The sequence below is a fragment of the Populus euphratica genome, unplaced genomic scaffold, assembly GCF_000495115.2.
Source record: "Populus euphratica unplaced genomic scaffold, PopEup_1.0 scaffold5.1, whole genome shotgun sequence".
In the NCBI taxonomy this organism is placed as follows: domain Eukaryota; kingdom Viridiplantae; phylum Streptophyta; class Magnoliopsida; order Malpighiales; family Salicaceae; genus Populus; species Populus euphratica.
Window position 1 is genome coordinate 2334756 of NW_011499848.1, and position 21058 is coordinate 2355813.

Below are 21058 nucleotides of genomic sequence, written 5' to 3' on the forward strand. Positions count from 1 at the left end.
GGAAAGAGTAATTACAAATAATTACTGTATCTGAAATATATCTAAAAGAAAAGGTTAAAGAAACTATTAAATAATTTTAATGTGTTAATATCAAAAATAAATTTTTTAAAAATAAAAAATTATTTTAATATATTTCTAAATAAAATATATTTTTTAAAATAACAATTATAATAATATTAAAATAAAAAACCTGCTTTAAATGAAGCATGATTGAGTGAAGAGAGTGAAAAGGTCAGGTCAATGAATATAGGATGCTAATTAAATCCAATATTCCGACCTTTAAACAACAATTGTATGTTTGACAGTGAATGCATCAGCTTTCGAGGACCACATGATATACCCAGAAGGCATCTTAGGCTTCACTCTTTTTGTATTGATGGCGTCGTAATTGCAGTTGTACTAAAATGTCACATGCTGCTGTGCCGAGCGCTCATGAGTTGTTGAAATGTGACATCTTTGACACTATTGCCCTTTGTTTTTCCGAGTTTGACTTTAGCTCTCTTTTGGATATATTATTGATTGAATCTTATTCATCATTTAAGGTCGTAGATTAATGAATTATATATGGAAAAACACGCCATTCTATTTAAATAATTGAAGAAAGTCATGCTGGAATTGTTTTCATACTGATTCGAGGCTGGAGGTGCCAGGCCATATCATGGAGAGGCTATACCGTACAAAGAATTTTAGAGTAAAAAACTGTTGGGTCAACCATTAAAGAAAGAATGAACAAGCAACAGGATAGCGAGAGCATAGAGGTGAGGAATTTCGAGATTTCTATCGGGTAAATCCTGATCTTAAGGATTTTATTTGAAGCTCAGACAGATCTGGCATTCGGGATTGCAATTAAGCAAATTGGGAGACTTTTGTGGTACAAGCACAACGCCTGGATTTTAGGTGATATTTCAATGATTTGCTTGATGGAGAATCCACTCAGGAGGAGTGTGAATCAAGAGACCTCATCGTTTAATTATCGAGATCGAACAAAAATTATTCGGGAATAGTCCATCCGAATGGCCATTAATTTCGGGGACTTTGTGCAGCACGGCGATGTCCTGGTTTTTCAGATAGTGTTCTGCAGTTACTCATATCAAGTGATATACACATCCTCTTCGATTTCTTGTAATTCCGTGGACAGTCCCAGGAAGTTCAATACAAACTATTCTAATGAAGAACCAGAGAACACAGGTGACTAAACACAAACAGCCTGTTAAGGTGGCCGGAAGAACAAATAAAAAACCGACGTGAAGAATTAAGCTAATATCCAGTAGGGAAATGAAAGAAGCATGATGATTATGATGCTATTCATGCCGCCCAGATCATCATAGAAACACAATTCGGAATGTCGTGTCTGAACTGTTAATGATTGACTCATCCTTCCTATTTAATGATGCTCCATCCAGGAGGGTTTGAAAAGATGAATCACATCATGGAACAATTCCAAAAGAATTGTCAAATCTGCTTTCAAATGAAAATCAAGAAAAATACATCATTCATCAAATAGTTGGAATTTCATAATGAAAAATGGAGCACATCATGTGATTATAATTGAAATCAAAGATTCTTTTCCCCGACAAAAATTATTAATAAAAAAAGGGTTAAACCAGGCATGTTCTGCTAAATACATGCAGGATATGTGTTTTCGGATGTAGCATCCTCAAATAGAATGTCATGTAACAGTATCTTCTAACAAATTATTATCTAATACTCTCATTTCTACCACAGCAGCATACAGATTTGGTTCGTCTCCCTGAAAAACTATCAGCAACAATGCAACGAGTCGAAACACTTTAAACTCGACATGAATGATCAACAAGAACATTGTGAACTAATGATGATGATCCCTGAATAGCAAAACCACAAGAGCCAAAACCATACATTATGCAGCCTTGCTGTCTAATGTATTTTGGAACTGTATTTCAGTGCAAGTAGAAATGATGCACATAATGGAATTAGTCCCCAAAAGCCATGCTGTCTATTGTTATTAAAAAGAATACTTCAAAGTATATAATTATCACATGGAGCCCAAAATCATAATGAGTCAAATTGCAATCTCCAAGGGACAGGCAATGAGAAAGCAATAATGATACCACAGGGCTAGCCACACTTGCTCAGTGTAAATACATAATAAGTCAGGCAAGAGACAAAAAACATGATATGACCTACTTTGGCCACAAATTCAGGAAGATGAATTGATAAAATAACTAAAGGAAGGGAAGCAAGGTGCACCAAAACAGCAATATAGTTACTCCTCAACTATCAGGACTGCTGCTTCTTTTGCTTCTTTCAATGTCATATTATATCGGTGGTTGCTGCAGTGCTGATACCTAAGCATCGGTGCAATGCTGATGGTCATCAGGGTCTTTATATTTGCTATTTTTATTCAAATCCAGTGGCCTTAATGACCATCAGCAGATACCAATGCTCGGATCATAGGCATTCTAGATTTCCCCTGCAACAGGAACCACTTTCTAAGTAGAATAGTTACTGTCTGTCACATTCTCCGAAGATTGTCCTCCAGTGAGACAAAAGACATAAACCTACTTTTTGTAGAGACGAGAAATGGCAATACAAGGACAGGGGAAGCTAAATCAAAATGACCTTTTGCCAACCTGATCCTATCCAGCTTGATACAAAATGCCAAAACCCAGTTGGGTTCTCTGCATGTTACACAAGAAAAAGCTGCTCATTGCTGATGACAAGATAGAGGATTAAAGGTGTGAAAATTAAAGTGCATAGTAAAAGGCATTGCTGTAACCTATTTATGAAAATGGGTCTCACTTTCCCCAATCTGTTTGTGGAGTGGGGCACCTCTGTATTGCTACCTTGAATGCTGCTCTTTATTTATGGAATGGCCAGATAAATAAAGAGGTAATTTTTCGACAGAGAGGTCTAATAAGCGAGTGACTTGCCCCACTTCATTCAATTTAAGGACTTGCATTTTTGCTCTATTTTACCAGACAGATTTCCCTCGTTTATCTCCCTTGCCTGTCCTCTAGTAATTCAAAGCAGAGAAATAGTGATGCTAGGATTTACAGGTGGTGCAAGTTGCTTGGTAATTCAATAATGAAGCTTTGATGTACCTGTGGGAGGGGTCTCTTCGTCCTATGCGTGGACACGTGCGTCTGGTTGATCATATACGGGTCTGACAGACAAAGATACAAGTGAATTTCCAAGGTGATATTGAATGCTATAACCATTTCTCCAGCTACTTTCTTTAGTCCTCTTCTTCAAAGTTTGTCGTGTTGCACTTTTCTACTCTACTCTACTCTACTCCTCCAGATATCTAAACTAATGGAGTTCTCCCAAATTCTAGGATACACAGAGGAGTATAGTGGGGCTAATGGCAGTGAATCTGGGTGGACAAAATATATTGCCTCCCCCGTCAAAGAAAACGACTTCGATGATGATAAAGCTGATAGCAAGAATAAACAAGGAGATTGCAGAAAAGGTAATTATGGGAATGATGATGGTGGTGGTGAGAGTGATGACTCCATGACCTCAGATGCTTCTTCTGGTCCAAGTCATCCTGAACTTCCATGCAGGAGCAGTAAGGGAAGTGTTAACATAGGTCCTTCCAAGTATGCAACTAGCAAAAATTCATCAAAAGCAAAACTTCAGAAACAAGTGAAGGAAACAGATGGATCAGCAAGGATCAGATTAGAAAATGAAGTCTCAGTTCTCAAGGCAAATAGTGCTGCTAGTTATGCGCAAAGTGGAACCAAGGTAAGAAAATCAGAAAGTTGAATCATTAGAAGAAGAGACGTGCTCTGGTTTCCTCTCTCTTGCTCTCTTTCGCTTGTGCCTGAAATGTACAAAAAATTTAAGTGCTGATGTTCTTCAGATGTCTACAAGTGAAGGCACTTTCCATGCTTCTGTAACTCTGTTTAGATTTCCAGAATTCCACTGTGAAGTTGGATCTCTCTCTCTCTCTCTCTCTTTTTCTAGAAAGGTGAACTTTGACTCTTGGAAATGTAAATGGAGGTTATTTACAAAGCTCATGTAGACTTTAGAAATACGCAATTGTGTATTACAACTGTGTTTCACAGGTAACATATATGCACGAAGATTTTATTACCACTTCCTCCTGGAAAAATGAGATTCAAGGCATGCACCCAGACACAGTGCACGAGAGCGGCCGTGTCCCAGTGTGGTTGTATTATATTTTAGTAACAGATCAGCAGGGAGGCCTTGCTGATCCTGAGGATTAAAGAACATGGTTCAATCCGAATGGTTCCCACAAAAACTCTTGTCATATCTACATGTAATGGTTCCCGAACTAAAAATCTTAGTTTTAGCTCCCCAAAACATAAAAACCTAATTCTACAAACCCCCCCACCCCGTGTCTTGCCTTTCATTACTGGAAAGGAATGCTGAAATACTTAGTATTTCTTTTTAATGTTTTCAAGTGAAATAAGTTAAGGAACATATATAGACGAGAAAATTGTTTTAAACCCCCATTCCGGTCCAAAAGATTTAATGAAGTAGAGATTCTTTCTGGGGAGAGCTATTTGCTACATCCAAATAGCCAGACAAATGAACGACATGGCTGACAATAGTTGCCAAGCATCATTAGGGTACTAGATTCAAACACTCCTGTTTCCTTGTAGCTCTCATCATAAGCTTTCTTGGCTAAGGGCCATGTGACAACCCTCAAGCCAACAAACCAGTAGTCTAATGAAAAACCACCCACCATGCTACATTGGGCTTAAGGAAGAGGGGATGCACACTGGAATTAACCACCGCTCTTTGTAACAGCTACGAAGATCTAATTAAATTAAACAATCTTTTAACCGAGGGATAGGCATAGAAACCCAGCAGTGACATCCTACCTATCAAGGGGCATAATTGCATTACAAGGACAGAAGTTACAGAACATCGAGAAATTCCTCTGAACATCAAAAGATGAGAGTGCTGAGAAACATAAAAGTCTACCAATTGCAGTGAAACATTTTTTAAAAAAAGAGAATGATAAAAAAGAAAAAGAAAAAGAAGCATCGATACAAGGGGTATGAACTTTTATGGGCATGCATAATTCAAATAGAATACAGCTGCTCTTTTGAAGATCAAGCAAGATAGATGATCTTATTGTATTGAAGAAGGGGTATCTAAGTAAGAGGTTGATCCTTCAAAATAAAATGAAAAAGGCAGCTGGCCCTGTAGCCGAGTCCCAAACAATTGAACAGACTTAAAATGCCTTTACCTCTGTGAGATAAAACCACTGCAAGATAACAAAATAAACATCCTTATTTTTCTCCCACGGGCAATATTATTAGGTTTGATGACATCAAGTCACCAAGGCTGCATGGCAGATTGCTACATTACTACTGAGAGAAAGCTAAACTTAGATCTTATACTGTTTAGCAATTTTAAACCATTCAGTATGGAGGATCCAGGGATATCAATCTTCCCTTTTGTATACGCTCCAAGACATATCAGGGGTGGTGCTAATACCAGAGTTGCTAGTAATGGAGACAACTCTTTGCCAAGCAGATTGTCTCTCAATAATTTCTTTTGCAAACCCTAGATCCACAAGAAGATTCGGCAGGTCTAGGTTTCTATCATAGGCCTTCTTGATATGGTCCAAAAAGTCATCATGGATAATGCAACCACCTTTCCAAATTCTTGCTAGCTCCGCCAGTTTCGAATCCCAACCGAGTAGTTTAATTAGTTAGAATTTAAATTTATTTTTAAATAATTATAAATTTAAATTTTTTTAAGATTATTAAAAATTTATATATTCATTAATTTTAGAACATACGAGATTAAATTAATCAAGTTATTTTTTCTTATATTTCTAAATTGTTTTTACTAATTAATTTTATTTTTTGATTTTATTAATTAACATTGAATTAATTAAAAATTGAATTTTATAATTTATTTTGATTTTTTTTTATGAAGTTCTTCAATCTCATTAACTGGGCATAGGTTTGATATGTTGATTTAAGTTAAATATATTTATTTTTTAAAATAATTTTTTAATTAAATATAATTTTTAATTGAACTTCGTAATGTTTTTCGAATTGCTTTTTATAAGGTTATTTCGATTTCATAACTTATATGTTGAGTTTAATAGGTTGATCTGATTTGACTTAATTAATTTTTTTGATTCATTTTAATTGAATATACTTTTTTTCAATTTCATTTTAAAACAACTCAATCTTCTTCTTCTTTCTTTTTCTTTTAATTTCATCATTCAATATTAGATTGTTCAAGAATTGAGCTTTATAATTTTGTTTAATTTATTTTCTATAAAATTATCATATTTTCATGAATTTATTTATTTTTTCCTAGTTTTTGCCTTCAACATCAAATATGTCAAATATATAAAAGTAAGAGCTTCTAATTTTTTTTTATTTTTTTTATAAAATTATCTAAGTTGGTTAACTTAAGTCGTGAGTTTAATATGTTATCTTAGATTCACTTGGATTTTTTCTTTTTTCTTTTTAATTTCATATGTCTGGATTGGTTAGATATTAATTTTTTTGATTTACTTACCATTAAACCATTTTGCTTACCATGGATTATTCATGCAATAATTTCTGTTGAACCGACAGCCACATTTCCTGTTAAACTTTAGTAATATACGTGGGCTCAAGCCAATATTGGACTAGGCTCTGAACTCCTTCCAAGGCCAGAAAATCTATTGGGTTTAACCTCACTCGTTAAGATCTTTCAGCACCGGCCTGACAATATCATCCCGTTAAGATGCTGTGTATTCACACTCACACCAAAAAACAAAATAAAATGAACACGCAGCGTTTAAATAAAAAAAAGTTAGAGCATATATTTAATTAAATAGTATAAGAATCATATGTTAATAAATATAAAAAAAAAACTGTTAAAACTAACTGAAAATTAAATTAAAAATTTAATAAATAAATATAAATCAATATATTTTATATCACATCACTTAATCCAATTATGTTTAATAGTTGTATTTTTTGGAACTAATTTATTATTTAATCAAAGAAAATTTCAAGGAAAAAGAATTACGTAGGGTTGGAAAAAAAAAAAAAAAAGAGGCTGCTAAGCCTGGATGGCCCAGCATATCTGGTCCATTAAAGAAAAGAAAAGGTCGTGCGAGCAAGCTCCCAAGGCTAGACACGCTCTCTTAATCTTTTGTACAGGTAATTATAAACCTGAGAACCAAACGGGGAAACCAATCATTTACAAGAATGAACAAGAGCATTAAAGAGTAAAGAATTTTCAACAGATGATCAGATAAGAGTTGCAGTGATACTGTGACTTTCCATGCTGTCAGGTCAAACAAATTAGCAATGAACAAGATCAACATAACAATTAAAGAGGGAATTAACTAAATTTATACTTTATCATTGAATACCTCAGGAATTACATGTAGCAAATTGTCAACATTTTTTCTCAACCATCATCAACCACCCTCTCCTTTAACAACCTACCATCAACCACTTCCAACCACCATTCAACCACCATCAATCACCCTCAACCACCCTCAACCAAGTTGCCAAGGCTCTCCTATAAATAGAGATAAAGAGAGAGAAATGTAATAAGTGTAGTGAAATTGTGGTGAGAGCAAAAGGGTGAAAGTGTGGTGAGTGCAACTGTGAGAGTGAGAAAATACAGATTTGAGAGAAACACCGAGTGTAAGAGTGAAACACCCGGTTAAGTGGGATTGTACTGGGTTGAGTTGAGTGTTTGTATCATTCCTCCAATAATATACAATCTGCTGCCTCCGTGGACGTACCCGATTTTGGGGAACCACGTAAATCTGTTGTTTGTGTTTTATTTGTGTTTGCTTTTGGTCCAGTATGCGCAACAAATTGGTATCAGAGCATTAGGGAAGCTTGAACACTGAAAAAAACACCTTTTTTCAGCTCTCTGTTCAAAGTTGCAGAATTTTCAAAGTTCTCAGATCTTGATTTTGACCACCTGTGGAGATTCCTCTCGTTGATACGAGTCCGGCGATATAAAGATCATCAAAATCGGAGTTGAAACGAGCCCTGTAGAGCTCGCCGAAGTTTCGCCGGAAATCTGCCGGAAAAACCAGACAGTGCCGGAAATCTCACCTGAGAAGACAGCCACGTCATCCGACACGTTGGCGCTGAGTCACCATCCACGTCATCAACAGAGGGTCCACATTGCCATGTCATCAGACACATCATCTAACAGTGACAGAATATTCTCTTGACAGAATAAGAATATTCCGTTGACAGTAAGAGAATATTCCGTGACAGAATATTCTTCATCAGAGACAGAATATTCCTTCCCTGAGTTAACTCGGTCAGATTGATTTTTTGGCCAACTCAGTGATTTTTTGACCGGTTTTAGGCCGAGTCAAGTTGGTTCCTAGCATTTTCAACCATTCCGGACGCAACCGTGGTGTCCGTTTTGTGAAACAGCACACCGAAGTTACTGTTTTGGCTCTTTTGAGCATAAAAGTGCATGTTTTAACAATTTCGGGAGCCTATTTGTAATCCAAAGACGTCCTAATGGCTGATATTCCAGAAGAAAAATTAGTGGGAAATGCTAGTATACCTCCACAATATATCCCGGTATCGAGTACCAAATTTGAGGTGGAGAAGTTTGATGGGAAGGGTAATTTTGGCATGTGGAAATGTGAAGTCATGGATATGCTTGTCCAAATGAATTTGGATTTCACTCTAGAAGATAAACAGGAGGATTTGGATGATAAAAGCTGGGAAAGGATAAATCGGTTAGCTTGCAGTTCCATCCGACTTTGTCTTGTAAAGGATCAGAAGTACGCCTTTTCAGAACAAAACTCTGCAAAGGAATTATGGCAAGCACTGGAGGACAAGTTTATGAAGAAGAGTATAGAGAATCGTCTCTACTTGAAGAAAAGGATCTTCCGCTTTCAGCACAAGAAAGGTACTTCTATGAATGAGCATCTGAATGATTTCAATAAAATGATAGCTGATTTGAAGAATTTAGATGTGGAAATTGATGATGAAGATAAAGCTCTGCTGTTATTGAATTCACTGCCTGACACATATGAACATCTCGTCACCACTTTACTGTATGGTAAAGAAAAAATTAAATTCATTGATGTGTCCAATGCTTTGGTGAACAATGAGTACCGGAAGAAGGATCAGATTGTTCATAAAGAGTCAACGTCAGAAGCATTGACAGTTAGAGGCAGAACAAACCCCAGAAGATTTCGAGGGCGAGGGAGATCTCGCTCAAAATCCAGAGGAGAATCATCAAACAGACGATATCTTGCAAAAGATGAGTGTGCCTTTTGTCATAAAAAGGGACACTGGAAGAAAGATTGTCCGATCAAGGGCAATAAGGAAAAAGATGAACCAACTGTGAACGTTGCACGAGATGAGGATGAACGAGACTCTGCATTCATGGTCTCATCACCAGAAAACCATTCTGGTGAATGGATTCTTGATTCTGCATGTTCCTATCACATGTGCCCTAACAAGCACTTATTCTCGAGACTCGAGGAGTTCGATGGAGGAGTTGTGTTGATGGGTAATGGTGATGTTTGTGAGATCAAAGGGATTGGGACTATCCATCTGAAGATGCATAATGGGGTAGTCAAGACACTGACAGAGGTACGGTATGTACCTGACCTGAAGAAAAATCTCTTCTCACTTGGAGTCCTAGAATCCAATGGTTATAAGATTATCATGCATGGTGGAGTCCTGAGAGCAATCCGTGGTGCATTAGTTGTCTTAAGAGGTACGAGGAAAGGAAACTTATATTTCCTGGATGGATCTACTGTTACCGGTACAGCAGCTGTTTCCAAAAGCATAGAAGATGATGAAGCAGATAATTCCAGACTTTGGCACATGCGTTTAGGGCATGCTGGTGAAAAGGCTTTGCAAGGATTGGTCAAACAAGGTCTATTAAAAGGCGCCAAGACTGGGAAGCATGGGTTCTGTGAGCATTGTGTTCTTGGAAAACAGACAAGAGTCAAGTTTGGCACTGCGGTACACAATACAAAAGGGATTCTTGATTATGTTCACACAGACGTATGGGGACCTTCAAAGAATGAATCTCTTGGAGGTAATCGTTGGTTTGTTACTTTTATTGATGATTTCTCAAGACGAGTATGGGTGTACATGATGAAACACAAGGATGAGGTCCTTGATATCTTTCTGAAATGGAAGAAAATGGTGGAGACTCAAACGGGAAGGAGAGTTAAGACTCTTCGGTCAGATAATGGTGGTGAGTACACTTTAGATCCTTTCTTTAAAGTTTGTCAGGATAAAGGGATCAAGCGACATTTTACTGTGCGCAAAACACCACAACAAAATGGAGTAGCAGAACGCATGAATCGCACATTGGTGGAGAAAGTCCGATGTATGCTATCACATTCAGGACTAAGCAAAGTGTTCTGGGGCGAGGCATTAAGCTATGCTCGTCATATTGTTAACCGGTTACCTTCAGCAGCATTAAATGGAAGAACCCCTTTAGAGGTATGGTCAGGCTCTCCTGCAAATGATTATGACTCTATGCGTATATTTGGTTGCTCAGCATATTATCATGTTACTGAGTCCAAGCTAGATCCTAGAGCCAAGAAAGCTATATTTTTGGGCTTTAGTGGAGGAGTAAAAGGTTACAGACTCTGGTGTTCTGAATCAAAGAAAGTGATTTTGAGTAGAGATGTCACTTTTGATGAGTCTGGCATGTTACAACAAGAGAAATCACAGGAGAAGGAAAAACAGTCTGGTGATGCACAACAGGTGGAGTTGGAGACTTCAGTCATTCCTATAAAGACTGTTCAGACAATCTCTACTGAAGGAGATTCAGATGAAAGTTCAGATGAAGAGGATGCAACAACTTCAGCAACCACACAACAAGAATCCATTGCAACGAGTAAACCGAAAAGAGTTATCAAGAAACCCGCTCGGTATTGTAACATGGTGGCTTATGCACTTCCGGTGATTGATGATGGAATCCCCTGCACCTACAAAGAGGTAGTACAGAGTGTAGAAAGTGCAAAATGGAAAGAGGCAATGGATGAAGAGATGAAATCTCTCCACAAGAATCAGACTTGGGATTTGGTACAACTCCCTAAGGAAAAGAAGACAATTGGTTGCAAGTGGGTATATGCTAAGAAGGAAGGTAATCCAGGAAAAAACAACATCCGTTTCAAAGCAAGATTGGTAGCAAAAGGCTATGCTCAGAAGGAGGGGATAGATTATAATGAGGTATTCTCCCCAGTTGTTAAGCATTCATCAATTCGTATTCTGCTAGCCTTGGTTGCACAGTTTGATTTGGAGTTAGCCCAACTTGATGTGAAAACTGCCTTCCTACATGGAGATTTGGAAGAGGAAATTTACATGTCTCAGCCAGATGGTTTCAAAGTCATTGGGAAAGAGAATTGGGCTTGTAAACTGAAGAAGTCACTGTATGGATTGAAACAATCTCCTCGCCAGTGGTATAAGCGATTTGACAAGTTCATGATAGAACATGGATACACACGGAGTCAGTTTGATCATTGTGTATATTTTCGCAAACTTCTTGATGGTTCTTTCATCTATTTGCTCTTATATGTGGATGATATGTTGATTGCATCAAAGAGCAAAGTGGAGATTGATAGACTGAAAGCTCAACTGAGAACTGAGTTTGAAATGAAGGACCTTGGAGAAGCTAAGAAGATTCTTGGCATGGAGATTCAGAGAGACAGAAGAAAAGGCACAATCTGTTTGACACAGACCCAATACTTGAAGAAAATTCTAAAGAGATTTGGGGTAGATGGTAAGACCAAGCCTGTAAGTACACCTTTAGCTTCTCATTTTAAGCTAAGTGCTTCAATGTCTCCACGCACAGAGGAAGAGCGCAAGCATATGGTTCAAATTCCGTATGCAAATGCAGTTGGTGCATTAATGTATGCAATGGTTTGTACGAGACCAGATATTTCACATGCAGTCAGTATGGTGAGCAGGTATATGCATGATCCGGGAAAGGGTCATTGGCAGGCAGTTAAGTGGATTCTACGGTACATTCATGGCACAACTGATATTGGTTTGAAGTTTGAGAGGGATGATAGACTCAAACAAAATTTAGTTGGTTATGTGGATTCGAACTATGCTGGTGACTTAGACAAGCGTCGTTCCACAACAGGCTATGTGTTTACACTTGCTAAAGGGCCTGTAAGTTGGAGGTCAACTTTACAATCAACAGTAGCTTTGTCAACAACTGAGGCAGAGTACATGGCAGTAACAGAAGCTTTCAAGGAAGCTATATGGTTACATGGGTTGATTGAAGATTCGGGAATTGTTCAAGAGCACGTGAATGTCCATTGTGATAGTCAAAGTGCTATTTGTCTTGCAAAGAATCAGGTTCATCATTCCCGCACCAAGCACATCGATGTTCGATTTCATTTTGTTCGAGAAATTGTGGATGAAGGAGATATTCTGCTACAGAAGATTGGTACCGCAGATAATCCAGCTGACATGCTCACAAAATGTGTCTCAGGGATCAAGTTCCAACATTGTTTGGACTTGGTCAACATCTCTCGGTGTTGAGCACCTTCAGGGTGCAGCGCCATATGGCGCATTAGAGGCAGCATTGATTGATCACAAAGATTGGATGGAAAAATCTTGCCAAGGTGGAGATTTGTAGCAAATTGTCAACATTTTTTCTCAACCACCATCAACCACCCTCTCCTTTAACAACCACCATCAACCACTTCCAACCACCATTCAACCACCATCAACCACCCTCAACCAAGTTGCCAAGGCTCTCCTATAAATAGAGATAAAGAGAGAGAAATGTAATAAGTGTAGTGAAATTGTGGTGAGAGCAAAAGGGTGAAAGTGTGGTGAGTGCAACTGTGAGAGTGAGAAAATACAGATTTGAGAGAAACACCGAGTGTAAGAGTGAAACACCCGGTTAAGTGGGATTGTACTGGGTTGAGTTGAGTGTTTGTATCATTCCTCCAATAATATACAATCTGCTGCCTCCGTGGACGTACCCGATTTTGGGGAACCACGTAAATCTGTTGTTTGTGTTTTATTTGTGTTTGCTTTTGGTCCAGTATGCGCAACATTACAACTGCGCCAACGCAAGAACACACTGCATTCTGTTGCCTGTGCTACCCTCGCGGCTACGCCTACATCAATCGCAATTCACAAAGCAGCAGCTTCATCAAGAAACAAGGCATCAACATTGTATCCGCAACTCTTGCTCAGGAACACCTAAAACAGTTCAAGAAAAAAGATTTTTTAAGTCATTATTCTTCATCAACTGGTTTCATATTTTGTTAAAATCATGCTGTTATGAAAGAATGCAAGTAAATATGAATAGGCTTGTTCGCTGCTAAGCCTAAGAAATTATAGGAACACCAAATCCGGAAAACTAAGAAATAGTAGTATCAAATTAATTGACACCTGAATTAGTAGTGAAAATGAATCCCAAAAATCAAGGCTCTTCTGCTTAGACAACCAAATAATTTGTAGTAGTTTATCCCATCACAATAATTAGTGCTGCCAACTTTATGACCAAGCTAGAGTCAAGGACAGCGTTCTCTACATTTAAGATTTTTTCTTTTCTTAACAAAACAAACAAGTTCTACTAAAATTAACACTCTAAAATGAACACAATTAAGGAGGGGGGAAAACCCAGAAGAACTGATAAAAGGAAAATCCTAATGCATGAACAGAAAGAGAGAGAGAGGAATATTACCAATGGATGGTTGAGACTTGAGAGATGAATCAAGACACATGCTTGGCGTTGAGACTTGAGAGATGAATCAAGACACATTATTGGCGTTGTGAAGGAAAGCAGCAGAGCAAAGAATGGAAGCGATAAAAACGAAAATACCCAAACCAATCATCAAGGAAATCCCTGCTACTACTAAATCCATTATGCTTAACCCCGTCAACAGCATCATCTTCTTCTTCCCTGTCTTCACTAGTTTTTGTCTACTCCCTTTTCATATAAAAAGGAAATAAACCCATTAAAAATGAGAGAAACTTGATGTGGGTTTCTTTGGTTCAAGAAAAAACTCAAGACATCTCAAGATAATCTGTCTGAAGGAACTAAAGTTATAATGTAGCATCACTTCTCATAATAAAGGGTAAAAATAACTGTATCCACCTGTCATAAAATTATGAACTGCAGAATCGACTGTGGCCCACTCGCAGGATTTATCTGAACAGTAAAGGTAAATTCCAAAGGATTGAAAGGCAATATCAGGATATGGAGGTGATAAAATCAATGAAACCTGCAAGATTTATCATCTTGGGATACATTTTCTTGGTATCGGTATGTGCACCAGGTCTCCGCCTCATCCACAGTAATAATGTCTCTGTCCTCCTTGCAATCCAGGGTTTCCTAGGGCTCGTTAATATCTCCATCTATTTTCTTTAATAAAATTTGTGGTCATGCAAACTCCATCCAACTGCCTCTCCCCCCCTCTCCCTCTCCCTCTCCCCTAAATCTTAAGGAATTTCTAGCACATTTTAATCATAAAATTTTAAGTTCACATGACCGAACCTTCTTTTTTTTCCCAGCTAATCTCATCTAATTTTATGAATTTTAAAATTAATAAATATTTCAGTAATTTTAATATTTTTTAAATTTAAATTAATAATTTTAAAAAAATAAATTTAGGTTCGTCAATTAAGTTACATCAAACTTTCAATTTACAAATATTTCTGTGCTATCTTTTGTTAGTTGTTAGCAATAGTTTTGTGTTAATTTTAATTTTAATTTAAAATTATCTGAAAATTAGCTTGTATATTTTTAATTTTCAATTTTAACCTTTTTGTACTCTTTATATTTTACATGTAAAGCTAATAACATAATTGGAAACCCTCAACTTCTTTAATCTTTAACCTAATTATTTAATTTTTATTATTGATGTTGATGATATTTAAGTCATTTTATTAGTTTTACAGGCAAAGAACTTTTCAAATATATTAAATATAAAAAAGTTAAAAATGAAACTGAGAGTATATGAGCTAATTTTCAAATCTTGAATGATTTTTGAGCAATTTAACTATAATTTTGATATCATATAACCTCATTTACTTTTACTTTTACTTTTATATTTTAAAAGTGTTTTAAAAAAATCAATTTTTTTATTTTTTTGGTTATTTTGATATGTTGATATAAAAAATTATTTTTAAAAAATAAAAAGATATTTTAATATATTTTAAAATTAAAATTATTTTAAAAAATACCTATTTTCACCTTTTTCTTTTTTACTTGGATACAAATTCATTATGTAGTGTTAACAACCTTCAAAAAACAACGATGCTGAGCAGAATTATATATATTCAAATCATGAGCACAGAAGGCTTTCTACAATGCATGTACAATTTTCAGAGCAAATACTGCAAAGCTCACAGTAGGTGACAAGGAGCTACTTTGTCCGGATCATTGGATGCGAATCATGTAACAGTGGCCCTTTCTCTCTTGCCGTTGTCTTTCCCATCTCTCTCTAACAAGCTTCTTGAGTCATTTCTTTTCAGAAGTGAGTTGAACTGCACGACCACCTTATCTTAAAAAATCACTCTGTGGACGGAGTGCATTTCCTTTTGAGCTAAATTTAAGGAGGCGACACCTTGTTCTTTAAATGCAACAGGCATGCTTCGTGAGAAAAAATTATACTCTGCAGCTACTGGGTTCTGGCTAGTCTTTGTTAAATATTCAACACCATTTTATAGGATAACTTGGATAGTTTGGTTGTGCCCGTTCTACGTAATAACCGTTGCCGATTCCTTCTCTTAAATGATCCAAGATTTCAAAGATAAAAAACGGAGTAATGGGCATGTATTTGAAAACTGAAGTTACCAGACTATAAGTATACGCCAACTGGTCCAACACCTGATTCACGATTCATTAGAATTTACCATGATCAGATAAGCTTCTAGAGATAAATGGAGCATCGATGCTCGTATATGCATTCACTAGTTTGTATCTATTTGTATAAGGTAGATAGACTTACCTGGGGATTTTGGCATAGGAGGAGGGGCTACTGGTGGCATTCGTTTCCTCATTGGGAGGGGATCTGATTCCCTGATGTCAACCACGACAGCATCGGATGTCAGGAATGTCTTGGCCACCGATGTTGCATGCTCCAAACAACATCTAACCACCTGCTTTCAATTCATTGATTGAAATTAATGAAAATTTTAGCATCTTGAATATATGTTATCAACTGCAAAGTAAATGGTCCAAGAAAAGCGGCAGAACAGAACAAAGAAATGGAATTGCAGAAATAAATCTTCAGCCAACATTGGCACACCAACAGTCGAGATACACTAGTTTTCTTCTTTTCTGGTGGTATATGCCAAAACTCATATCATCTAGCAGTTATAATTTCCTGTTAACTAAATCACAGTCAATTATTGAATGCGCTGCTTTGCACATATTACCTAGGTACTGGCATTGATACCTATTTACTATGCCACGTCACTTTAGAGCATAGTGGTCTGCATATGCAGTCGCAAATTAAGCCCTCTTTCTTTTGTAGTGGTTGCAATTTCTTATCCATTTTTGTCACCTAAAATGGACATGTCATAAGCAAGGTGCATTTTTTTGGATGATTCACGTGATCATATCGTTGAATACCTTCGTGGGATCTATAATTCCAGCAGTTATCAAATCCTCGTAAGTGTCGGTTGCAGCATTGTATCCATATCTTATATCAGCATTTGACAAAACCTAAAAAGTTCACAAGTTTTGGAACCAAATTGTTATTATAATGATTAAAAAGAATACAGAAGCACATATTTTCAAATTTCAACTTCTTATAATCTTAAAGCAAAGTGAAGAATCAACACGCAAAGACCTGGTTTATGACGACATTTCCATTTACACCAGAATTCTTAGCTATTAATCGTGCAGGATAGCTCAAAGCTCTTTTGAAGATCTCAGCTCCAATCTGCATGAAATTAACTTAAGATCACTTAACTTTAGTGAACAGTTGATAGAGCTGACATCCGTGGTGAAATATTTTGTACCATCTGAAATGAGACACGACAATAAATTGTAGGTGTTGAATTTCACATTGATCAGACAAGCTTGTCCAATTCTCATCATACTATCCACACTCTTTGAAAGGAATTAAATAAAAGAATTACAGAAAATAATTTGAAAGAAAACATGCCTTCTGCTCTTCATTATCCAAAAATTCTTTAATACCATCCACCTTAGTTGATAGCCTCAAAAGGCTACAACCACCTCCAACTACTACACCTTCCTCAATTGCTGCCTGCAATATACAAGCAAGCAGCTTATTGTCTATAATAAACAAAAGAACACCTGAAAGATCGATGAATAAAAACAACAATTTACCTTTGTTGCATTTAAAGCATCCTCAATTCTCAGCAGTTTGTCCTTCAACTCAACTTGTGTTTGTGCTCCTACCTGTAAATCAATCGATAACAAAAGAACAATGAGTTACATACGCGAGATGATGACGTCTTCAAGTTGAGAAGTTGCTGATTACTACAAAGCACTTGATTACCTGCAGAATAGCAATCCCTCCAGATAACCTTGCTATTCTTTCATTCAATATTTTCTTTTGAAATTTTTCTTCAGTGTTCTGCAAACACGAGAGACAATGATTCCATGGTGGCCGTCAGTCAGGAAATTTTTTGTACCATGTGGCAAGTATTCTCAAAATTTTAGGAACCTAAACTTCGAAACTGGATTGTGCATGTCTTTGGTTATAATCAAACTGTGATATTCCATTTTTTCACCTCCTCTTGATTACTCAGTGAGAATTTTCCCCGAAACATAGAAACTTATTTTGTTCTAAGAAGGAAAACATTCTTGTTGCTGAAAGGAATTAACTTTCTATTGATTGCTCACATAGGAGAGATTCAAAAGACTGAAAAAGGTTTCCTATTTTTTGTTAAGAGTGGTTGGATTGATAATCTGCATAAGCCAAAACTAAGATACCTATGTACTATGAATATCTGTTTAACGTGGAAAAGTTTTTCTAGCATTTATCATCCTAATTATAAGGCCAAGGAATGACAGATTTGACTCAATGTGTGTACAAGTTGACTGTCACTGATGATCATGCAATGGATGCTACTATGGAACTTGGAAAGAAATGAGAATGCTATAATGGAAGGGATTACATTGTGAAGAGCAGATGCACCTCAACAAGACTACATATCTGAGAAACCCTTTTCTCCACAGCTTCTCGAGTGCTCCCATCAGTTACTATCAACGTGGAATCTTTTGTTATCACCACCTTAGTAGCAGTGCCCAACACCTCCTTCCCAGCCTTTTCTAGCTTCAGCCCCATATCATCTCTAATTACAGTGCCTGAAAAACATGGAATCATCTTGTATGCATCCATGAAACCAAAGTTATATGCATGTGTTACATTTCCTTTGCATTCACTTATGTTTCACAGGGAAATGGAATTAGAATTAACATTCATTTGGCATCTCATGGAGGAATGAAGATTGCCTCAATGACTCCCAACTCAAAAGGACAAAATATATATGAGATGCTTGCCTTTATCCTTATAAACCTAGAAGCTAGGACATAAAACCCTGGTGGTAGAATCGGACAACTTACTTAACAATGCAATAAATAACAACCAGAATTGATGCACAAAGTATAGGAAAAAAAGAAAAAAAACAGGAGAACTTAATCTTCTACCTCCTGTCAAGATAGCGATGTCATCCAAGTAGTGGCTCTTCCGTTCACCAAAGGCAGGAGCTTTAATAGCAGCTCCTTTCAATAGACCCTTGAGTTTGTTCCTAATGATTGGAGCCAGAGCTTCCTGGTCCACATCTTCTGCAACTATTACAATTGGGTACATCTCTTTAACTGCATTATCCAATATTTTGAATACCTCCTTTGCATTCTGTATTTTTTTGTCAACCAAGAGTAGCTGCATCCAAAAAATCTCTTACTTTCTGATAATTTCATGGAAGAGCATGACAGACCGTATAAAGATTCCTACCTTGCAGTTGTGGAACTCCGCGACCATTCTTTGCCGATCAGTTACGAAGTAAGGAGACAAATATCCACGATCGAATTGCATTCCTTCTACAATTTCTAGGATGTTCTCGGTACACCTTCCTTTCTCAATTGTGACTACACCCCTTCTTCCCACTTGTTGAAGTGCATCGGATATCATGTTTCCCACTGTATAATCATTCCCTGCGCTAACTGCAGCAACATCTGCAAGCTCATCGTTCTCAACCTGCAACATGTTTCTTAAGTATGATTGCTTTTCCTACATAAATACATTTTGCTCTTCAGACAAGCTTTTTGCTTCCACTTATCCTGGATATTAATTGTTTCAAGCGAAATTGAAGAAGAAAAGCTGAGTTACTGACCTCCCTCGACATCAATTTGAGTTCAGATACAAGAGCTTCTGAGGTTTTCACAATCCCACGAGCAATTTGAACAGGATTCATGCCAGATGCAATCACCTGGAACAAGTGTAATCTTTAATGCAGAAATTTTTCAGAACTTTTCATAAAGAATTTAAGGGTATTCAAAATGAATGCTAGAATCCACTTCATGAAATAAATGACAAGCGTATGCCAACAGCCAACTAATTTTTTTTCCCGAGATAACAAACTCTCAGCCACAGTGGAATAGCATATTCCAGGCCTTCAATTATCAAAATCTGAAACTCATTGCACGAGACGCTCCACTTGTCTTGTGTGAAGTAGTTGTTACCTTTTGACCCTCAGCAATTAAACCATGAGCAAGAACCACAGATGTTGTCGAACCATCACCAGCAAGGTTATTTGTTTTTGCACCAGCTTGCCTCACCAATTTTACTCCAACATTCTCCAAGGGATCCTCCAGTTCAATCTAAATATTAATCCAGGCAGCAAAGAAGCAGTTAACTAGGAATATAATAATACCAAGGAATTAATAATGATCCATTATCATAAGAAAAGACTTTTTCTTATGGCCAACATCGTTATTTTCCCACCTTTGTGATTCATGAAATCAAATTCAAACAAAGATAACGAAACTGTAGATGCAGATACGAGCATTAGCAGGCATGAAAGGACAGTACAGAACATCAATGGACTATTCATTTCCCTGGCTCGTGACGCTAGCGAAATGGTTAGCAAGAACTTCACAAGCATTTTAAACACAGAATTGTAGTTTGTTGCATTTGAAATATCATGAACCCATATCAAAACTGTAGACAACTATACATTCAAGTCTGCTTCTGTAATGGAAAATAGATGCATCACAAAAGCTGTTGATTTCTACATGGAGTTTGAATGGAAGTTGTACTAAAATATAGAACATAAAAGGGAATATGTGTGCAATTGCAGTAAATAGTACCTCTTTGAGGACAGTTTCTCCATCATTAACAATCTTGGGAGGTCCGTACTTGTTTTGCAACACCACATTCCTTCCTTTCGGTCCTAAAGTCACTCCTAATAATTCTGACACCATCTCCACCCCTGCCTGCACAGCACGAACCAATCATCATCGAAGGCAAAACTCAATTTGAAAAGGGAAGGTTGTGTAGTGACTTGAATTGCAAACCAGAAGCTTCTTCGTGGTTGAACCATCATGGTTGAAGTAAATTTCCTTGGCCATGGCTTTCGGGCTTAACATAGAAGGAGAGGAGACCCTCTTGAGCCTCGTTGCGTCAGTGAGAGATATTGCAGAGATTAGAGATGGAGAGCATGCCATGGTTAATGCACCACCAGCAAATAACTCTTCGGTTTCGTTTATTTGGGATATCAACTCCTTCGCTATTTGAGGGATAAGGGAGAGAAAAAAAATATCTTGGAGTGGATTTTGGCGCTATTTCAAGAATCTTTCCGTTTTATTTTTTTATGTTCGTGTTCAGAGCAGGAACATAACATTTCGAAATTCAAGTGATAACCAATGGGCCAAATCCATAGATTAAAAGGAGACTCGGAGGACATAACTACAAGTGTCCATCCCAGAGCCTATAAGGCCCACAAAATCCCAATCCAGCTCGTGAAGAAATCTGCACTCGATCATTGAGAGTCGAGGACCCTCGTAATTTTCATGGGTTTTGCTCACCTTATCCATTTTTATTTGTTTGAAATATATAAACAAAATTATAAAAAGGTTATATCAGCAAATTTCACTCTTGGGAGGCAGCAATTACCAC

General features: G+C 37.0%; 1 protein-coding gene across 4 annotated transcripts; it reads right to left on the reverse strand.

The window, feature by feature from the left end:
- Nucleotides 1-15193: 15193 nt before the first annotated feature.
- LOC105114292 (chaperonin 60 subunit beta 4, chloroplastic) lies at nucleotides 15194-20731 on the reverse strand. Of its 4 annotated transcripts, XM_011010806.1 has the most exons (15): nucleotides 20458-20731; nucleotides 20251-20376; nucleotides 19624-19761; nucleotides 19275-19370; nucleotides 18896-19138; nucleotides 18589-18823; nucleotides 18077-18246; nucleotides 17435-17512; nucleotides 17263-17334; nucleotides 17075-17179; nucleotides 16929-16931; nucleotides 16757-16849; nucleotides 16537-16629; nucleotides 15911-16061; nucleotides 15194-15789 (listed from the first exon to the last, which is right to left on the reverse strand). In XM_011010806.1, exons 1-15 carry the CDS (start codon nucleotides 20605-20607, stop codon nucleotides 15761-15763), a joined length of 1782 nt encoding a protein of 593 aa, XP_011009108.1. In that variant the 5' UTR covers nucleotides 20608-20731; the 3' UTR covers nucleotides 15194-15760. The 4 variants fall into 4 exon arrangements, with proteins under 4 accessions (XP_011009108.1, XP_011009123.1, XP_011009115.1 ...); XM_011010821.1 differs by lacking the exon at nucleotides 16537-16629; XM_011010813.1 differs by lacking the exon at nucleotides 16929-16931 and having other exon boundaries at nucleotides 20458-20730.
- Between the last annotated feature and the right edge of the window lie 327 nt (nucleotides 20732-21058).

Excerpts from the sequence above, each read along its gene's own strand:
- LOC105114292 (XM_011010806.1), bottom strand. The coding sequence starts at position 20,607 with ATGGCATGCTCTCCATCTCTAATCTCTGCAATATCTCTCACTGACGCA. Across the intron at positions 19,139-19,274 it reads TCAAATTGATGTCGAGGGAG|GTTGAGAACGATGAGCTTGC; the intron begins GTCAGTAACTCA and ends AACATGTTGCAG. Across the intron at positions 16,630-16,756 it reads GAAATGTCGTCATAAACCAG|GTTTTGTCAAATGCTGATAT; the intron begins GTCTTTGCGTGT and ends TGAACTTTTTAG.